The sequence below is a fragment of the Kogia breviceps genome, chromosome 13 (genome assembly GCF_026419965.1).
Source record: "Kogia breviceps isolate mKogBre1 chromosome 13, mKogBre1 haplotype 1, whole genome shotgun sequence".
Taxonomy (NCBI): Eukaryota; Metazoa; Chordata; class Mammalia; order Artiodactyla; family Physeteridae; genus Kogia; species Kogia breviceps.
Window position 1 is genome coordinate 82,020,062 of NC_081322.1, and position 22,462 is coordinate 82,042,523.

General features: G+C 43.6%; 1 protein-coding gene across 12 annotated transcripts in view; it reads left to right on the plus strand.

Annotated features, from left to right (window-relative positions):
- The window catches only part of ARID1B (AT-rich interaction domain 1B), a 411,191-nt gene that overhangs the window by 323,373 nt on the left and 65,356 nt on the right, over window positions 1-22,462 (plus strand). For all 12 annotated transcript variants that reach the window (XM_059035978.2, XM_059035981.2, XM_067011074.1 and 9 more), the window contains one exon: window positions 14,823-15,002. In XM_059035978.2, the coding sequence (XP_058891961.1) occupies window positions 14,823-15,002 (180 nt within the window). The remainder of the gene's footprint in view (window positions 1-14,822; window positions 15,003-22,462) is intronic.

Consider the following 22,462-nt stretch of genomic DNA (forward strand, 5'->3'; position numbering starts at 1 on the left):
TCTTTGGAATCTGATATTCACAGTGATATTTATCAGTAGCTCCAGTTTTATAAATACAAACAGTGCCATTATCCAGAAAAAGAGTGTAACAGATGGGGTGAGCTCAGGCATTTAGATGTTCTTTTTGCGTGCTACCATGAGAAGGTGAATCAGAATCTCTGTACTTCAAAAATATAAGGTTTCAAACTTACATATTTTATGTAGATTGATTGAATAGAATATGTCTTCATTATTCTTATATATTTTTATTCTGTTATTAATCCCAAATGTTAACTGCCTTGGCATAATTTTATTCCCTCTTTAATGAGGTACGTTAGCTTCTTTTCAGCATCTGCATAGAATTCCTTATTAAATTTCTAGGCACATTCTATTTGCTGAGGGCAAATCTCTCTCTTACTTTTTAATGCCAAGGGCAAGGAAGAGATCTCTTAAAATAAATCCGGTGTCTTACTGCTGCTTAGACTGAACTCCTGAGGGCAGAACTGAATCTTGTTATGCTCTGCATCCCTGTGTCTACAACAGCACCTCCTATATAATAGACGTTCAGCAAAGGTTGAGCTGGACAACAGAAAGTAATTCAGCCTTCACAGCCATTCAGAAGTGTCACATCTTTTCCGAGCACAGAACAACCAATGAACAAACTATTTCTTGTTCTGAAATTAAGAAAGCTTATCATATTGATATGTCTTCTTTCAGTTTTCCCATTATAGGTCATTTGCTGTAGTGTAGAGTGTTTCTCTCTCTTGCACCAGATTAAAGCTACCACTTCTGTCTTCCATCCTTCCCAGGCATATTTCTACAACCTTGCAGACCCCATGTCAGCCTGAGCTGGGGTGCTGGCACCTGGAGCCTCGCACTAAGAGAATTGTCCAGGGCCCAGCCATGCTCTTTATAACCCAGGAATATTTAGATGGAAATAAGTAAAACTTTAGAAAAAATTTTAATGCTACTAGCTTATTTCCTAGTGATATCTACACCAAAAACCACTTTTGAAATTTTAAAAATTATCTTTGATCATCTTAATTGACCTAACCCAATTGTTGAGAACAGATTAGCCAGTAAGTATAGAAAGGAAGGAGACCACCGAGATAATTGTTAAGGACTTGGAAGTAGGATTTGTTTTTTCCTGTTTCTGCAAACTACAGAAATTATTTTGTTGCTCTTTCTATGAGAGTCTCAGTTTTAAGTACGACAGTCAATCTGCAGATGCTGAGATGTTTCACGGGGTAGTTATACTGGTTGTCCGAAAATGATCTCCTAATCTACCTTTCCAACTGCTCTTGCAAATAAAGGTGTTCTTATCATTTATATTATGAGCATACTAAATAGAAAAAGATGCTGCCTTTCAGGACAAGGGTATTGTCAAAGAGAAAATAGATGTCTTTCCTCAAGCGTTGTCACGTAAACATAGTAGATCAAACGTGTTAAGGCATTAATGATAGTCTGCCCCCACCCCCAGATGCAATTAATTTAGCCTCTGCTCTTAATTGAGGATCCTTTTTTATAATCAGTGACAGATGAAAATAAACTCAAATGGGAGGTACTATACAAGAGAGAATATCTACAAAGCTGTTTCTAATTTCTTCAGCCCCAGAACTCTACCTCTGGGCTGGATTGTGGACCAAGCCAAACTAGTCAGTAATGAAGGGAATAACAGTATAGGAATTGTATTAGGGTTAGTGTTGAATTCCTATTAAGTCTACTATCCAGAGATCTGTTCACCCAAGAGCTCAGAAAACAAGTATCACATACGCTAAAAGTCGATATATATTCATTGAAGAATCATCAGTCTCAATTTTAGAGTATTTTAAAAGAAGCAAAGTTTTGTTACTTTTGTATGTGCAGTAATTTTTTTTTAATGGCCGGTTAAAGCTTGCTTTTAATAGTTAACACTCATTTGTAACTGGCTCGTTATTCTTCAGTGAAAGTATTTGAGAACACCTTAGGGAAATTCAGCATTGTGTATTACGTGCACTTATTTCTAAGAACACGTTTTCTCCTGTGCTTTTTGGGTCTGTTACCTCAGTGAAAGACTGCTGTCTGCCTCGTTTCTCAAGCCAGAAAGCTCGAAGGCACCTTGATGTCTTTTTCTCTCCCATCGGCCCTACTCCATTCTGCGACCTCCACCCCTGGGTTGTTTCTCACAGGTCCCCCTTTCTTGGCTTTCACTGTCACGACCCCTGCCCGGGCCACCGAGGCACCGTCAGCACCTCTCGCAGCCACTCTTCCTGTCTCAGCTTTGCTCCCTCTTCCACGCCACTTCCGTGCTGCATCCAGACTGGCCTTTCCAGAAGCCTGGTGAGATCACGTCATTCCCGTCATAAAGCCTTGAAGAGCTTGCCGTGGCCTTCGGAGAAGGCGTCACTGATGCACTTGGTTACTGGACCCCTTCTCGTCCCCCTCAGCCCCCCTTTCTGGTCTCGCTCTCATCACACCACTGCCTCAGTCTCCGGCTACACTGAGGCCCTTCTGGAATCTTCACGCAAGCTCCTCTCCGACCCTTTGGCCACCCACCCACTCCTCAACCCCCACCCCACCCCACCCCATCCCTTGCCCACTTTTACTAATCCTTCATGTCCTCCGAACAGCCTGGCACCTGTTAGGTGCCTGAGTCCAGTCCGTGTTTACTGAGAGAACAAAGAAGGAAGCCTGACCTGCTCCGGTGCTGCCCTGCAGGCCGGGCACCCTCCCACCCAGGCTGGCGGTACTCAGGACCCCTTGCTGGGGGTTCCCGGTGGAGTTCTCTCCCAGCGAGAGCTCTGGGAGGACCAGGACCGTGTGGCCTCGTTCAGTGTCATAGCTCCAGTGCCGCTTACAGTACATTCTTTTCCTCATCTTAATCTTTAGGCAGTCGGGAACCAAAAAATTTGTGTTTAAGTGCAGACTTACCACTAACTGGTTTGGTGACCTTGGACAGTTAAGTAAATCTCTGCTTCCTCGTTTGTAAAATGGGGATCAGAGAGCATCCTGTGGGTATGTTATATGGATCAAATGCAGCCTCGTATCCAAAAGTTATATATTGCAAAGCACTGTGCAAATATTGATAATAAGCGTAAGCATCAGGCACAGATGACTCAGGTGAGACCTGGGTTGAAAGCCTTAAAAAGGTGGTTTCTTTGCTTCTTCCAGCACATAGTGACACATACAATTGGCTTTGCCCTCGGCACTGAAGCGGACTTTTGCAGCTAAAACGCCAAAGAAATGTACAAGGAAAGGCCGGATATTTTGCCCCCATCTACCATCTGGGTAATTAGTCTGATCTCTCCCCTGACTCTCATTTTCCTGATGATGGATGATGGCAGTAGCCGAGAGGGCTTTGTGGGCGTGGATGGGGAGAACTTAGATGCTGTCGTCTGTGCCTCCGAATACCGGGCGCTGCAGCGGCAGGGAAGGAAGAGGGAACGATTCTGCCCGTTAACCTGGGAGCACAGCTGGGAGAACCCCGGGGGGGCCCGGGTTACAGCCTTCAATGGGTCATTAGTTTCTGTCTTCCTCGGAGCAGGTCATGTTGTGAAGAGAAGCAGGCAGGCAAATAAACACTGAAGATATTAACATGTAACAAGAATATTCTTGAAAATCTATTTTTCTCTCCAAATGGGAACCTGACACCTATTTGTGATGAGAAATCACTCTGTGTTTATAGTCGGAGGCTCCCTGCTAAGGTGGTACAGCGTGTGACCATTATTTCACACATGTGGAGAAACATCTCTTATTGAACTGCCTTGAAGAAACAAGGCAGCTATTCTGTGAATTTTTAACAAATGCCAACAGGACAATAAATTGTCCACGTGCCAGAGGAAGAACGCGCCTTGCGTTTTGGTGGCTTATGGAACCCTGGGTGTTTTGTGGGTGTCCTGACGGCGCTGGAGCTCTGCCAGCCGAAGAGGCACCTCTGACGAAGGAATCACATTTGCGTGTAGCTGGTACTGAGCTCGCTTGCTCTCCTGCAGTAGCCTGAGCACTCTGGCTCTTCCTGTGCTGTGCTCTCTTTCATGGGTGGCGTGAACCGTGATTTGGGCCTTGTGCTTAATAACGTCGCTTTTTCTAACAGGATTTAAGGTCTCCAGTGATGACGTTGCAGAGTTTGCTGTCTTGCACGAAGAGGGAAAGGATATACAGTTGGAGGCTCGGGTCCATGTTAAAATCCCTTCCAGTTTAATTTTCTGAAATTCCCTGTGTTTGCTCCATTATTTATTTGACTTTCTTTCTAAATCAGTTTTGCAACACCCTTCAACTTAGGGGTGCACTTTCACTGGGTCGTCCTTTAACCCATCAGTGACTCTTCTGGAGTTGTGATAACCTGTCATTGCTTATTTGGATTCATGGAGCTTTGCTCTGTATTTTTCTGTGTAGCATCTCCTCCAGATATGCCTTAAGGCCTGAGTATAATTTCATTCTATTTTTGAGAATTTTTAAAGTACTTCTAAAGATGAGCTGTACCTCTGTCTTTCCAGTGAAGAGTTTTTCTTCATTCATACTGCATAAAAACATTCTGTATTCATTTCATCCCTTATATGGAAAATGTGATTTGTTTATAATGACTACATAAATCAGTTGCTTGAAAAAATTTTTTCGATCTGCTAAGGTTTAGATAGTCACAGTGGAGTTTTCTTTTCTCTAAGAATTTTCTTTTTTTCAAATAAGGGAATCATATAGCATTTTTTAAAATATTAAGTGGAAAAATACCCACTTAATAAACCACAAATAGTATGGGTGTTGAAGAAAATCTTGAAAAGGTCTTGAAAACTCACTTATCTGATAATAATATAGAGAGACATTTTAGAAATGCCAATTCTCTGTTAGGCCAGTTTTCTAAGATTTCAAGATAGCAATGTGTTTTCTTAAAAACACATAAAGGAAAAGAAAAGCATCTTTGGCTCAATTAGTCTTTAATACTGGCCTCTGTATAAAGACCGAAGTAGCATTTTCCCTAGACTTGACATGATTTATACTGCCATGCAATATTTAGAATAGGTCGTTTGTCTAGGAATTTTCCATTGATTAATAATATAAATATTTGTAGGAGAAGGACCCTCATGAAAATCATTCTCAACCTGCAGACTGAATGACTCCAGACGAGGTCCTGCCTTCAGCTATTGGATACGTGGAAAATGGCATTCAGAAAATTATCAAACCGCGGGGACTTCCCTGGTGGTCCAGTGGTTAAGACTCCGTGCTTCCCGTGTAGGGAGTGCGGGTTTGATCCCTGGTCAGGGAACTAGGATCCCACATGCTGTGTGGCACAGCCAGAAAGTTTTTTTTTTTAAATTGTCAAGTTGTAATGAAATATCTAAGCGAACCCATGTGCCTTTGGAATAAACTTTAGGACAAGTTGTAAGCCTCTTACTAGGTGGTGGAAACGAGCCTGGCCAAGATGGGGCCTTTATCACATGAGCTCCAGAGCTCCTTGACGAGCCCCCAGCAGAAGAGCAGTACGCCCTGATGCTTGGGCAAGATCTCGGGGGGGGTTCCTTTATAACCAGAAAGAGAATAGTCTTATTTCAGACTCTGGTCTCCCTTCAAACCCCACAAAAAAACCCTAATGGATTGATTCATCCTTGCATAAATGTTTATCAAGCTAGTGATGATCATACGTGCTCGTGATGCAGTAACAAACAAAAATCAAGATCCTTGCTCTTTATATTGCGTCTGTTCAGGCACTTGAAAGGACTCACGTCTGTTTCCGTGTATCTGTCTATCTTCTCTTCCTTCTCCCCCTTCCTGCTGCTCCCGAGTCCCACTCTCCGTCTCTTCATAGGCAAACTCCGGGGACTCTGCAGGATTGGGAAGGATGTACACTGAGCCTTACGCCGCCCAGAGCTAAGCAGTGCTAGAGTTGTTGGTTAAGTGGCCTGAAACTGACAAGCTTCAGTTCTCTGAGCCAAGTAACATGGGCAGCCAGTTATTTCTGGACCTAGCTGTCAGGGAAAGGGCACTGGTTTCTGGATAGTCCGCTGAGTGAGGAAGGCTACCCATCGGCTATAACTGGCTCTGGTGGAGGAGGTGCAGAGCTGGCAGGCCAGCACAGTGACACAGAGCTGTGTGCTGCCTGGGGAAAGGCACCAAGCCATTTGCCAGGAGGCCACAGGGTGTGGCATTTATCACTCGGTGAATTCAGCACGGTCCAGGGATGTACAGCACTTTCTGACTTTGCCGCAGTGAATGGTTGGAAGGGGAGCCTGGCAGGGGAGGCGAGTTTGAAAACTTGGAGTCATTCAGATGGGAAATAAATGGTAGGTTGTATTAAAAATAATGTGGATAATAATACCTGTCACTTACTGAGCCTCTGCCCTGTGCGCAGGCACTGAGCTGTATGCTTTACATAACATCTTCTCGTTTACTCTTATGAGGTGGGCTCCGTTGTCACCCACCTTTCTCAGAGAAGGAATCTGAGGCTTCACTGTTAACTAACTTGCCTGAAGTCACCTAACCATAAGTGGTGAAGCTAAAATTTGAATTTGCCGTGACCGTGGAGACGGCCAGAGCGAATGCACATGGCAGATATTTAGGTGATAGAAGTAACGGTGCTTCTGGCCTACTAGGCCATTAGCTGTCAGTGGTTCATTTTGGAGGAGGGGGAATCTCTCCCCTTATTTTCTTTCTTTTTAAAAAAAAATTATTTATTTTATTTATTTACTTTTGGCTGCACTGGGTCTTTGTTGCTGCGCGCGGGCTTTCTCTAGTTGAGGCGAGCGGGAGCTACTCTTCATTGTGGTGCGCGGGCTTCTCATTGCAGTGGCTTCTCTTGTTGTGGAGCACGGGCTCTAGGCGCATAGGCTTCAGTAGTTGTGGCTTGGGGGCTCAGTAGCTGTGGCTCGCGGACTCTAGAGCGCAGGCTCAGTAGCTGTGGCGCACGGGCTTAGTTGCTCTGCGGCATGTGTGATCTCCCGGAACCAGGGCTCGAGCCCGTGTCCCCGCATTGGCAGGCGGATTCTTAACCACTGCGCCACCAGGGAAGCCCTCAGTTGTTCTTTTTTTGAATAGCTGTCCTCCTTTCCCCAGAAATGATTACTTGAATATACTCACTCTGAAACAAGGAGCCAGACCATCACAGTTATTAAGCTGTTTTCCCAAAGTCACAGTAAATGGGTTCAGAATAAAGATGTTTTTCTTATTCATTAAAAACCTGTACTATTTGGTTCCAGTTCTCTGCCAGCCACTTTGCATGGTTCTGAGGAGGCGGATGCGAAGAGAGTGTGTTTTTTAAAGCCTCAGTGCTCACAATCTGGGGGGAGATAGTCACCCCAGCAGATAATGATGGCAGTGTGACAACTGCTCTGTCTCAGCAAACATACAGCATATGAAAGTGTCTGCTTTTCTGGAAGGCCAGGGGACGCCGTGGAAGCAGCAGGAGACAGAGCCAGGAAGGACAGGAGCACGTCAGTGTCGTGGAAGCAGGCGGCCCTCTGGGCACACTGTGAGCCAGCGTTCAGTAGAGGACTCAATCTAGCATTCTGTTTCCAAACTGTGCGTTTTTTCACTGGAAAAAATATATAAAATATCAGAGAACATTGCACATAATCAGGGTAGAAATTGTTTTGTGAAGGGTACAGTGTGTGTGTGTGAATACTGAATGTGAATATATAAACACATGCACACTCATATATACACATTGAATCATGGTATACAGTATATTTCTTTACTATGGATTGTGGTTTAAAAAAAGGCGGGGGGGGGGAGTGGTTTCAGCAAATTAAACCTCTGTGAGCCTCAGTGTCTTCCTAGTTGTTTGCAAGTTTAAATGGACAAGTAATGAACAAAGCCATTAGCACATAACATCTGCTCATTAAATGTCCACTGTTAGGTCAGTGAATAGCCCCTTACCAGGAACATGAGAGGTAGTCAATAAGTAATTGTTAGGTGAGTGAATGTGTGAAGATTTACAGGTCAAAACAACCTGGTGCCTGCAGGGAGGTAAAAGTGGGAGTGATCGAATCAGAGTGGGGTCGCCATGATGACCATGGGGCTGGAGAAATAGGTCAGGTCACATTTTGAAGAGACTTGGTTGCTGGGCTGGTAAGTTTGGCTTCATTCTGTTGAGGAATCAAGAGTCATTGACTAGTTTTTTTGAACAAACACTGTTGAACGTCCCTGGAGAGATGAGAAAGGTCGGAATTCAGAGCATAAAGTGGAGGCCCTGCCTTGGATGCAAGGAAGAGATTTCCTTCTGAAAGGAGGAAAATCCATAAAGGTGGGACATGGATGTCAGTGTCCGTAGGTGAGAGGGCAGGCCGTTGTAGGGGGGTGATGCTGCCTTTTCCTGTGATTCCTTTACATTTAGCAGCAGAATTAGGGGAAGGCTTCAAGAAGGGGATTGTAAATGCTAAGCTAACCATTCACAAGACCTGACCAAACAAAAGGGTGCCCAGTGACCACTAGGATTCAGCTGAATGCAGGAACTTTGGCTTCCAAGAATATACATTGTGACATCTACTTCACTAGTCAGACATAGTCTTAGTCTTATCCAGATCTACTTTGATTTACCCGCATCCTACCTTCAGCTAAGGTCTCAGCTGAAATAGGACTTCTTTGGGGAGACTTCATTGTCCCTAGTCTAAATTGGGTCCTCCTCTTATACCCTCGGAGTTCCTGTACTTCTGTTTTTTTATACTCATACTTAACTTTTAGTTGTTTATTAGATGGCTGTCTCTGCCACTAGAATGTGAGGTCCACAAGGGCAGACACTGTTTTGCTCATTGTTTACATCCTCAGTACCTAGGACGCTGCCTCGAATCTCCTTAGGTTGCTCTGTGACTTTATCATTTTTCCCTGTTGATAGGTTTTCTTTTCTTTCCTTTTTTTTTTAAGATATTTTTTATGAGGACCATTTTTTTTTTTTTTTTTTGTGGTACGCGGGCCCTCTCACTGTTGCGGAGCACAGGCTCCGGATGCACAGGCTCAGCGGCCATGGCTCACGGGCCCAGCGGCTCCGCGGCATGTGGTATCTTCCCAGACCAGGGCACGAACCCATGTCCCCTGCATTGGCAGGCGGATTCTCAACCACTGCGCCACCAGGGAAGCCCTATGAGGACCATTTTTTAAGTCTTTATTGAATTTGTTACAATATTGCTTCTGTTTTATATTTTGGTTTTTTGGCCACGAGGCATGTGGGATCTTAGCTTCTCAACCAGGGATCGAACCCACACCCCCTGCATTAGAAGGCAAAGTCTTAACCACTGGACTACCAGGGAAGTCCCCAGGTTTTATTTTCTACTCAACTAAATTGTAATTCTTCAAGGACAAGGATCACGTATTTTACTTTTTTTTTTTTTTTAATGCTTTCTTATTCTTACCACAGCTCCATGAATGCCAGAGTAAAATTGGGGCATGCTGATAGAAGATTTGTGTATCATTATTGTGGATTGAGTTCCAGTATGATAGCTTAGGTCAGAACTCACACAGTGAATGAAGAGCTTGTAGCATCACTAAAAAGGCAATAGTAATGCCTTTGTATAGCATTTTCATGGTGTTTTTCAGTTTAGAAAAGCACAGTCACATACGTTTTTCTTATTTGACTCTCAGAATGATCTTGGAAGCCAGGACAGGAAGTGCATTCACTATTTCATACAAGAGAACCCGTGAGTCCACACAGTGGATGGTGGAGGCAGCCTCTAACCTACATGTGATTCCAAACAGATGGGTGTGTGTGTGTGTGTGTGTGTGTGTGTGTGTGTCTGTGTGTGTGTGTGTGTGTGTCCTATTACTACATTACCTTCTCAGAATAGAGCTTGCACCTCTTCATCTGGAGTTTGCTTGTACAAGTGTTCGTGAATGCATACACATGTAATGAAGGACTCAAAAATAGTAAATCCATTTATATAAGCCTTCTATGCATTTCTTTTATGGATGAAGTGTACAAATCATTTTCATATAGTTTCTAAGATTTTTTTTTCAGTAAGTTCTTTTATATAATGTAAATAGTAATTATCTAAATTAGTACTTTTTTCCAAAGTTTGAATTTTCCATGTTAGATTATTTACCTAGGGCATATATTCCATAATACATCTAGAAATTCAACATACTTTTATAATATATGGGAAATTCACTTTATACTTTCTAAATTTTCCTTACTAGATAGTTAGGTTTTCTAAACTCAGATGGTTTATAACTAGAAAAATTTCACAACTTAAAAAAAAAAAAACAGCTTCATTCTCTCAGCTGTCAGTTTTTCTGTTCATAAACTGTGTTACAAGCTGCCATTTTATAATAACTTTCTAAAGGAAGCAAAATACAATCAAATATGTCACCATAAATAGAAAATTATTGTTTGAAATTTGATATTTGGAAACATTTTAGCATTTATTTCATTCAAAATTAAGGTTAAAATAAAACAAAATGAAGAATATCCCCCAAATAAATATACATGCGAATTTTAGACCTGAATTAGATTTTTCACACACAAAAAGTTTAAGCCAGAATCATAGAGAATTAGAACTAGAAGTGCCGCTGCAAATATCGTATGTCCTCCCTCTCACCATTTAACAGGTGTGGAAACTGAGGGCCAAGAGGCTGGGTTAATTGCTGTATTCTGCACAGCAAATGTGGAAGGCCCACAACTGACATCCTAGTCAGTTAGTTCCCTTGCTGTCACAGCATGCTGCCTCTCTTGCTTTTCTTTTTTGAAAATATAATAATAGTAATAGCTAGTGATTATTGAAAGTTCACTGTGTGCCAGGCACTACTATGAATTTTTTACATGTATCATCTCATTTAATCCCCGCAGCAACCCTATGAGGTAGATAAAATTGTCCCTATTATATAGATAAGGAAACAAATAATGCACATGCAGGTCTCTATCTTTAGGATGAAAAGTAGAAATACTTCTTTTTTCATTAACTTCTGTCTTCTAATTTTTCATTAGTTTTTTTAGATTATGATGATATTCAATAACCTCTTTAAAATATGGTTATATCCATAATGGAAGCCTTTTCAGTAGGATTATTGCTGGCATTTCATTGTGATTATATATTATGTATCACTTTACCTACCTCCTAACTGGCCTCCTAACTTTTAGCCTTACTCTCCTTCAGTCCTTTCTTCTTGCTGCGTATTATGGCAGAATTAGCTTTTGAGAATGCAAGTCAGGTCATATTGCTTTCCTGCTAAGTCTGTGTATGGCCTTTGCCAGTGTTAATCACACTGTAGGACCAGATTTTCGTAGGATTGCAGGTGCAAGAGTTTTGGTGAACTGTACAGCTATTTGGTAATAACAGCTGAATCTGCAAGGTGAAATGCTCCCTAGTCAAGACATAGAGGGGCCAACAGAAAAAAGGGCAAATGATATAAATAGTTATAGAAAAGGAGTCAAAACTGCTGTAAAACAAAATGTTCAGCCTTACTCATGATAAAAGGAATACACAATCTAACACAAACCAATTATAAAATATCCCTGAAAGCATACATTAAAAAACCATTTGCCTTTGACCAGGGGAACTCAGTGGTAGGAGATGGGGTATATATTTTTTTAAGCTTTTGAGATTTGTAGACAATTACACAAGTACTGGAGTACTGTGGATCCCACATATTTAAATAAAAAAACAAATGTAGAAATAAAAACCAGCTTGTTCACGCCAGTTGGAAACTATACCTGAATACGTGGGGTATTCAGGAGTTAAAAGACACTCGTGGCAGTTTATAAACCAGAAAGTTACCATCATACTGTCTTCCTTTTGTGTATACATTTCAGATTATAGAACATTTTCATGTGCTGTCTCAGTTGTTCTTGCGGCAACCTCATCTGCATTTTAAGGTGAGGAAACTGAGCCTCAGATAAATTATGATTCACAGATCTAGTTTTGATCAACTCACATATACTGCAGTATATTTATTTACATATCTGTCTACTCTACCGGATTCTGAGCTAGCGACACAAAGCTATAATGTAGGCCTTCTATTCCCAGTTGACTGCCTTTCTATGCTTGTAGTTCAGAAAAGAGTCAGTGAAATTATGTCACCTCCTTTCATTGTCTTGGGGAATACACGGAAAGGGATGAGTCTCACCAAATATATAAAACAAGATTTCAAAAACCTCTTGTAAGTGGTGCCATTGCAAAATCATACAGAGAAAAAAAATAGCTTTCCAATTTTAATTTCTATGGAAGGAGGTGGATTCCATACTCCACAGAACATTGTTGTTGGAATTTGATGTTGCTACACATTCCATTTGGATTAGCTTTAACATTCTACCTCTTTTGGTGCCTTTTGACAAACTTGATCTTCTGCAGAATTCCAGGGATGAGTGAGACAGTTGTTCAAGTGGATCATGGCATATATATACATATTTTTAAGGATTGAATAAAGAGTCAGAAATAAATAACTTGCCCAGATAAGAATTCTTAGAAGTCATTTGAACAAACCTTAAGCTTATAGTAAGTGTCCAAGAGGCAGCAGTAACTTAAGGGTGTGCTGTGTTACCAGCAGTTCTAAATCCTTCAGCGTGGACACTTTCTTGGTTGAAGTGAAATTTAATGCTAAAAAAAGCACATGTATTATTTTCCTTAACTAATGAAGAAGAAAGCAGCCATTCTCGAAAGAAAGAAAGGAAGAAAAACGTATACAATCTGTATGGAATTTAAACACTTTTTTTTTATTAAACAGGACTCTATATGAAACTCTTGAGAATTTTATAGTCAGGCTTAGATAAATATTTCATGTTACATCTTAAGATGCAATCATTTATAGTAATTTTAGCACTTTGATTTCTGTTTGTTTTCAGATTTGAAAAAGCAAACATTTTCTATGATGATTTATATCTGGGAGCCTCCAATCGAGCCCAATTTCACATGACTTTATCTTTATAAATAAATGAAATAGGATAATAAGGAACAGCTCTACTTACTTGTATTTTATGTCTATCTCTTTAGACAGAAGCAGTGTTAGAAGATCTCTTCTTTTTCTCACTGAACTGTAAACCATGGCCTTTGTAAATGCCCTACTCTGTTTAACCCCCTACATTTAAGCTGACCTTGGATCCAGGCGTCATCTTCCCCTCCGGCTGCCTCGGGAGACTCTCTTTCTCAAGCTACTGCTGTCAGTCCTCCTCCGGAGCAGGTGGAAACCTGCCCCCTCTCTGCACTCACCCTGTACTAAAGCCTTCAGCTGACACCTGTGAACTCGCACCAACTCTAACGCCCGGGTTCTGGGAGTTGCGTTTCAAAGTGCCCTTTGTTAGTTTTCTGGTTTGACGGTTTATCTTTTTCTTAGATACATGTCTTGATTTGGGGTATTCCTTGTCTGACTGCATATTCCCAGTTCATGCTCCGTACGTACTTGCTTACATTTGGCTGAACTGCTGATGATGGCGACGTACCTCGACTTCATAGTCCTGCACAGTGGAAAGACGTGTTTTCTTTATCCATTTGTCCAACCGCCTGCGAAGCACCTACTGTGCTGTGCTCAGCGCTCTTTCATACTCAATCTTTCAGCACATAGTTTTTGATACCTACTACGTGCCAGACGCCCTGCTGGGCACTGGGAATGCAGCAGAGAGCACATGCGTGGTCCTTGCCTTCGTGGGGCTTACGTTTTAGTGGGGAAGAGAGAGCTTAAGTGAGTCAGAAATAAAGGAAGATGATTACGTGTTATGAAAAGCGCTGTGAGGAAAGGGTGGCACCGCCACGGCAGTCAGGGAGGTGGACCTGGAGGACAGGAAGGAACCGGCTGTAGGGCGCTCTCAGAAGAGGGGACGGGAAGGGGAAGAGCTTGACGTTATCTTCTGGGAAGCATGAAGGCCAGTGGACTTCAGGGTAGTGAGAAGGGGAGAAAACTACAGGAAGTGGGGTTAAAGTGAGAAAGGCAACCCCAGACCACAAAAGAGCCCACAGACCGTCGTCAGATGCTGGCAATTTTGTTCCAGGTCTAATGAGAAGCCTGGTGGCAGGGTGGTCATACAGAGAAGATACGCTCCGATTTCCTTTTTTATTCCTGAAAAATCACTCTGGCCGCTTTGTGAAAGTGAACCAAAAGGCACAAAAACAGGGGGCAGGGCTGAGACGGGTGAGCCAGACCATGACCATGTCTGGTCGTGGGAGAGAAGATGGTAGCTGGGCGGCTTGGCTTTCGTAGATGAGGAAATGGAGAAGAGGAGTGACCCAAGATACATTTCGGAAGTAGAGGCAACAGGCGTGCCAGTGGATCCATCACGCCGCCGGACGTCAGGGCGGGAGGGGGGAATCGTGGGTGGCACACTGGGGTGAGGGTTGGGGCCGTTGTTGGCAGTGGGGAGGACTTTATGGGAGGAGGTCGGGGTCTGTTTGGAATAGCAGGGTGCACTTCAGACCCTCCACTTGTGTGCAGTTCCCCCCGAGGGGTAGTATGAATCAGGTGGTAAGTCTGCAGGACTATAGGAGTCACGGTGAACAATTGTGGCCCCAGGAGGTCAGAGGGGAGAAAAACGGTTATGTGCAGGGGAGAGCTGGGTGCTGGCCTGGGCTTGCGAGAGGGGTGGGATGTTTGAGTGAGCGGGGACCCGTGGCCCAGAGATGGGGAAGCGAGCCGAGGCTCTGAGGGGCCTGCACGTGTCCAGCCAGGCAAGAATGGAGGTTAGGAGAGGTTAAGGTTATTGGCCTGTTCACCCTCTTCTCCTTTTCCCTAGTTCACGTCCACAGTCCGTTGGGTTCCCAGGAACTCTAGTGAGAGTTCAGAGTGAGGACTGCGGTAGCCCCCTGGGCCCTCTCACACCCTCCACACTGGGTTTGAGATGGGTCTTTAGACGTTCTTTAGGGGAATCCCACAGCACCAGTCTTCTCCCATCTACCTCTGACACAGTTCCATGTTCACTTTTGTCACCTGCATTTATATGTTTCCATTTATTTCTCACTTAGGTTTTATGGCAGGCACACAAAGAAACCCTCAGATGTCTCAATATGGACCTCAACAGACAGGACCATCCATGTCGCCTCATCCTTCTCCTGGAGGCCAGATGCATCCTGGAATCAGTAGCTTTCAGCAGAGTAACTCAAGTGGGACTTACGGTCCACAGATGAGCCAGTATGGACCACAAGGTAAAAAAGTTTCTCCAAAACGCACTGCAGTAGGTTGTAGAAATTTTGTTAATATGTTAGTCCTTCAAGACCTGAACATGATAAACATCTTTTAAGATCCAGTTATTTGTTACCTGGCAGATTTGTGAGGTTAATGCAAACCCACAGTCCTTCAGTTGCCCGTAGTGATGGGAAGAATAATTATAGCAGCTATTCATTAAGCATTCATGCATCAGACACTGCGGTAAGTGCGCTTCATACGTGTGCTGTTAATAATGAAGGAGTAAAGCCTGTTTCTGCAACGTAGCTCTAAATGGCTTGTCCTCAAAAAGTTTCTGATTTAAAACCTAGGTTTCATTATGGTGTATTCTAACTTTGTCCCCTCCCTCTCTGTAATTATGTTTGTAACAATATTCTCACTGCTCAGAAGGATTTCATGTGTCTCCAGATGAAATCTCTCATCTCTCTTCGTCTAATCTGTCTCCAAAGTGCTCTATCAGGTAAATAATAGTTCTGATTTTCACAGTCATTACCAGTTTTACTCTTAGAAGGCAGGACAAAGCCTGAAATGGACATGTCTTTCAAAAAGGAAAGAGGAGAAAAATAAGTGGAACTTGCCCCAGATACACCATTTTCATTCTGCCTTCCTGGACATTGACGTCTGTTTTGTCTTACACGTGCAGAATCCTTTTATCAGGGTTTTTAACCTGATATATATATATTTTTTTCTAAGTCACTTTTGGCAGTAAGGCATTTGAAATGAGCACCTTCTTTATATTTTGTTTCTTTAAGTTAGACATTAATGGATAATTTAGAGAGAATGAGCTAATCTGGCACAATTCCCAGAGCTTCCTCATTTCTGAAAATACCAGAATATCCTGAGTGAAGACAGTGCCCAGTAGGAAGCTGTAGTAAAATGTTCGCTGCCTCCACAACAAAGTCGGATCCCTTGACTTAATAAAGCCTTAATATTTCTGAGAGCTTTTCTGTCCGTCTGGAAAACGTGCTGTGTTGAGGACCTTCGAGCCTCTCCGGCCATCAAATAAGTGCCTGCCAGGCCAGGCGATTCTTTGAGGAGGCCAGGCACCTTCTCGGCTTTTTACCTGGTGTTTCTCAGAAAAGCTTTCCTTGCTTCACGGTTTGAAAATTGTCTTGTTTTCTGAAGATCTCTTTCGGAAGGATTTTAAGCACTTTCAATGCTATCAATGTAGCACCGTCGCCTTGCCTTATGTTGCTCTGTCATTGTACATTCCAGCTATTTCTGTTGTTGGGAAAACTATATCAAAACACCCAAACCAAAATCTCTCCGTGGCCCCTTCCTGCCTCTGCCCACGTGCCTGTAGTCAGAGTGGATGTCGACGTGGGTTTTGCTTGGTCCCCTTCACACCATGTCATGGATGGATTTCTGTGTTGTGAATTCCAGTCAGCTCTAGGAATTTAAGGTCCCGGCTGACAGTAAGTGTCTGCCCAGTTCCCCGTCGGCCCCAGGGAGTCGTGACATGTCACTCAGTTCTGAAAGCGCCTGCTCGCCCGCTGCACCCACTCGGTGGGTATCTTCAAAACTGGGGGACTGTGGCTATCAGGAAAGGAAGAAAACTTTAGTGAAAGTTGGAAAGGCAGTTTATAAGTTGTGATATGCACAGGAAATACGGACTTTTGTTCAAAATGTAACTGGAGAATCCTGGAGGTCAGGACCTTATTCTTAGAATTAGGGGTGGCTGGAGGCCTGGGATTTCACCACTACCACTCACTAGGGCTTCCCGTAATCTTCAAAACTGGTTTCTCTACTCTTAAATAATTCACTCTTGCGGTCTTGTCCTCTGCTGCCCTCACATAAGGGAAAGTGGAGCCTTGGACTCTCTGATGAGTCTTTTGTGAACGGCCGTGAAAGCACTTACGCTCTAGGAGTTAGGTAATAACACAAAAGGTAATTTCTATAGAATGGATTTACTTTCTGAAAGAAACCCTCAGTTTTTTGGAATCGTTGAACGTTAAGATTCTGGGGTTTTTTATTTATTTGGCCGCATTGGGTCTTAGCTGCAGCACACAGGATCTGCGTCGTGGCACGCATGGGCTCTTCATCGCACCGCGCAGGCTTCTCTCTAGTTGTGGCGTGTGGGCTCTAGAGCACGGGCTCGGTAGTTGCAGCGTGCTGGCTTAGTTGCCCCGCGGCATGTGGGATCTTAGTTCCCCAACCAGGGATCGAACCCACCGCTGCCCCTGCTTTAGGGAAGTAGATTCTTTTTTTTTTTTTTTTTTTTTTTTTTTTTTTTTTTTTTTCAGTATGCGGGCCTCTCACTGTTGTGGCCTCTCCCGTTGCGGAGCACAGGCTCCGGACATGCAGGCCTAGTGGCCATGGCTCACGGGCTCAGTTGCTCCGCGGCATGTGGGATCTTCCCGGACCAGGGCACGAACCCGTGTCTCCTGCATCGGCAGGCGGATTCTCAACCACTGCGCCACCAGGGAAGCCCGGGAAGTAGATTCTTAACCAGTGGACCACCAGGGACGTCCCAAGATTCTTGATTTAGGAGCACTGCACCTGTGAGGATTCTCACCCAGATTTGTGTGCCCTTGGAAAGTTACTTACTCTCTGGGATTTACTTTTCCTATAGAAAGTGGGAAAATTAGATGGTGTTACCTTGGGAGTTGCTTCTAATTCTAATGTTCTGAGTCTAAATTTTGCTTCAACTCCAGGGCCTTTTACGTGAATGCGGCCCACTGGATCCACTGCGTAACATTTTGCTCAAGTAGACAAGAAGGTTTTTGTTTGGGTTTTTTTTTTTAAGGCATAAATGCTGAGTTTAGGTTGACATTAGAGACAATTTAAAATGAGGCTGATAATTGCCAAACACAGCACTTTCTAACTTTGAGAAAAAGTGCCTGCGCATTTGTGCTCTCGGCAATATCCTCCTTCCAAGAGGCATCTCTGGCACATTCCACTTTGAGGCGTGTCCCCTCCTGGGTTCCTTGACTGGCTCCCAGTGCTCTGTGTGCAAATCAGAATTGTTTGCTTTCCTCCTTGTATTCTCCTCTCCTCGGCAAACACTAAATGACAGGAAATTACGCTTGTAACCTGTATCACTCAATTCAGTACATGTTCTTACCTTTACATTTCTCTCTTGGTTGATCCTTTTAAACAGAGACCCAAATGAAGTAATTTTTTTTTCTTTCTCTTAATTAGCTACTCAAATTATTAGTAAAACACTCAGCTCACACCTCCGCGTTACACGTTTTGATGTCTGGAGAGAATCGCTTGTGCAGCGACCCACAGGGCCGCCAGTCACATCTTCTATGTCTGTTACTAACTAGATGGCTTTCTTCTGGGCTGGTTTCGCTTTTAAGAGATCGCAGGGGAACATATTTTACAGTCTCTTTTTGCTAACCTTTTTGTTGTCAGGAGCAGCTTCTTCAAAATTATTAGTAACAACCGCCAACGTTTATAAACACTACTGGGTCCTGGTCTTGGTGTTTTTCATATATTAACTCATTTAATCCTCACAGCATGCTGTGTTGTAGATACTGTTATTACTCCACTTGACGCACCAAGAGACTGAGGCGTGCGCCACACACACACCTTTGCCCCGGGCACACAGTGGTCGCGTCAGGATTCAAATTCAGACATACTTTCCCATTTTTATGAATTAACAGGAAGCCCGTGGCGTCATCCCATTTTGCAAAGGAGCAGGTTAAGTAATTTATGCACAGTCCCACAGCTGGTAAGGGCAGAGCCGGGGTTCACACCGAGGGAGACTTCAGAGGCCACTCACAGAGCCACTGGTACTGGTGCGTCGCTTCCCTGGCCTGAGATGTACTCCTTCCCCGCCATTCCTTCAGTGAGCCGAGAGAGAAGGAAGCAAAAGGCAAACCACTGGCCTTCAAGGAGCAAGGAACATTTGGGGAATACAGGGGTGGAAATACATCAGAAATACTAGAGATTAAGGAAGAAAAAAACTATTAAGAAGAAATTTTTTTTTTTAATTTGATGCAGTCCACTCTATTGATTTTTTTTTTTTTCTTTCATAGATTCTAATTTTCTCTTGTTGCAGAGCATGGGCTCTAGGCACGCGGGCTCAGTAGTTTTGGCTCGCGGGCTCTAGAGCACAGGCTCAGTAGTTGTGGCGCACGGGCTTAGTTGCTCCGCAGCATGTGGGATCTTCCCGGACCAGGGCTCGAACCCGTGTCCCCTGCATTGGCAGGCAGATTCTTAAGCACTACGCCACCAGGGAAGCCCCAAGAAGAAATTTTTAGACGTGTATATGAATACTGTAAAATCTGAATTATTAAACGTACTAACGGGGCTTCCCCCTTTGGCTCACGTTTCTCTCTGCACCGCATTTTCTCTATTGAGCTCCTCCGCCGGGCGGGGTGACAAAGGCGCCACCGCCGCCGACGTTTTTCTACCCACGGCTCGGCCACCCGGCCAGCCCCCTCGGCACCCACAGAATCCCCGAGGCCCCAAAGCACCTCCCGAAAGGATGCACCGAAGAGCGGCGGCTTTCCTCGCCTCGAAGGGCGCTGGCTCCTCGACGGTCTCCCAGCAGCTGCTAGGTCATCATGGAGGCCACGATGCCCCCTCCCATACAAAAGGCGACCTTGAGCGCCAGTAACAGGAAACACCCAGTCAGTTTTGGACAAATATCAAAATACCCTAATGGGATAAAGCCAATCTAAATGTGTAAAAATGTTTAACTGAAGTATATTTGATGAAATAGTACTTTTCTACCTTCAAGCAAGCACATGTAAAATAACTACCCTTACAAACTGTTTGCAGTAGAAAGGGCCATAGAGACTTGCTCTAATAAATAGAAAGCAGTTATGTAATTGACATGTTAATTATTAATAAATGAATTTGTATGGAAAAAAGGGAGGGGAAATCAATTTCTTCTTCATAGCCTTTCTATTTCCTAAGGACAGACACTGTCTTGTTTGTGTGTTCTCTAGGACAGTGTCTGTCACAGACTGTCCACAAGTTATTTTTTGCATGTTTGTCACTAATTGCAAAAAGTGAGGGTCTGTCTAGCCTTAGTTTTGCAGGGAATTAGGAGTATTACCTTGGGCAACTAACAGGAATTCTGAGCCTAGATTCCCCTCCAGTTATCACTGCCTTGTATGTTAGTGTCTGGGCCACCACTTGCAGCTACACACGTTGTACACTGACTCAGCCTTGGTTTTATGCCTTAATTTGTATAGTGTGTCTTAGGAAGCAGGGAACTTCTAAGTAGGTGAGTCTGAAGAACGTTTTATTCCTAAATTACTTGGTCAAAGAAGCTTTTCAGAAGGGTTTAACATGTTTTTCTCTAAAATAAATAAGATGCCGTCGGAACTCTTCCTTCTCCTTCATTCATTAAAATGTTTCTCACAAACTCAGCAAAGGCAAACTTTAAATGATACCTAGTTGAAATGAATGCAGTTCCAAAATAGTGAATTGCACGTTAATAATCTTACAGCTGTTTCAGTTCAGAGGAATAACATATAAATGTCACCCGTTGGCAGCCCGCTGGCTGCGTGAAGAGTGCCTTAGAGGCCCATGACAGCCTTGGTGTCACCGTGACCCAAGATTTCAGTCTCTGCTCTTACTCTCAAATTAAACTAAATTCAGCCTCTTCTACAGAAGTGAGATGTGTCTGCCACATGGATTCATTTTTTCTTCCCGTGGGCAGTGTTGCAAATTGGAGATCTTGTTCTTTGGCTTTCCAGAGGCTGGTTTCTGTGCAGATCACTCCCCCTTCGGTTTCACTCATTTTTTTTTTCTTTCTTAAAACAGTTTGTAATATACTTGATATGTTCACGGCTTCCTGTTACCTTTATTTTATGGTTGAATGGACACTGCTAGGCAAAAGTATTAATTCCATATTCTATACGGCTTTGTTAAAAAATTCAAAGTCTTTATCTTGCTCACAGTAGCAGTAGATCATTTTACAGCAAAAGGTGGTTAATGCCATGTTCTTTTGATGCTCAAATTTAGCCTTCAGGTTAAAAGGTTTAAGCATGAATTTCTCTTAGCAGACTGATAATCATCATGATTTTGTCAAGACCTGGGAATTAGGGAAGAAGTAAGGAAAACAAAGTACAAATCAACTTTAAGAAAGAAAAAGAAAAAACATAAAGCAACATTGATTTTGACTGGTGTGAAGCTGATTATTTTACATTGCTTATTAAAATCAACAGCACACAGAGTGCCAGCATCCCCTCCCCTCACTGAATGACTAAGCACCTCATGGGACGTGGTCAGCCGGTGGACTCGTACAGCAGGCCTGGATCATGACAATTGTGGATGGCAGTGTAGAAACGCAGGATGTCGACGTGCAGCTTTACTTTACATCTTAGCAAGGTGCCTTTTCCTGAGGCTCACAGCTCTGCCATTTTTTTCAAATGTCTGTTTGAAAAGAAATGACCGGTTTTCAAATCTTTTAAGAGTTGGTGCCACGGGTCCTTTCAGAAGGCTTCCTACACCTGCCGTCAGGTGAGGCAGATCAGAGCTCTCCCTCCAGGGGGCGCCGTCCCCACGCAGTCTGTGGGTGCGCACAGGGCACAGCAGCTCTGAGCCTAGGGAGGACCCAGGTGCTCAGGCACCTGTGACACCGTTCCTTGCCGCAGGGATTTTACTGTTTTATGCCACATTTGGCTACTGAATTAAGATAATACAATTTTACATTTTGTAGGTTAGTACTTACTTTTTCTTATACTTTGAGAAATAAATTTAACATCTGTGCATCTTGAAAGTAAAATTAGGCATACGATGCAATATATAATAAAAAGAATTTCGCTGACCGAAAAGTTATCTTACATTAATATTGGAACAGTTTCTGTCTATTCCTTGACAGATTCTAACCATTATCAGTGTCCAACAATAGTTACTGTTAATTATTTTTTTCCTCACAGCAATCACACGAGATAGAGAATCTCGTATCACGACCTTTTTGCAGGTGAGGAAACTGAACATTGTGTGTGAAATGGCTTTCTGAAGGCCCCACACACGCAGACGTTTATGCCCCTGCTCCTTGAGGGCCTGTGCTCTCAAGACTCACTGCTCTGAAGTTAGATACTAGCATCGGACTTACCCATATGTCCCCCAAGCCTGCGTGTGACGTCAGCCTTGGCGGCGGTGGTCTCTCCAAAGATCCGCTGCTACACAGAGGCAGCCAGCACGCACCCAGCTCCCTTCCCCGCGGGGCTCTCCTCTGTCACTGGCTCAGGGACCTGCCCTCTCCACTCTGTGTAAGTTCTTCCTGCTTTGTTCTCCTTCAGAGCGCTGGATACCACATGACGTGCTCTAGGTTTATTAGCCTGTCTCCTGCCACCAGAATGTAAGCTCTTGGCCTTTGCTCATTGCTGAATCCCCATCTGTTAGCACAGAGCTGGCATATTAGAGGCTCTTAAGAACTATTTCCTAAGTGGATGAAGACAGAGAGTGTTCCAGAGACACTGGTATGCCTTCTTGACCCTGCGTTGATGCTTGAAGGGTATTGGGTGGACTACTG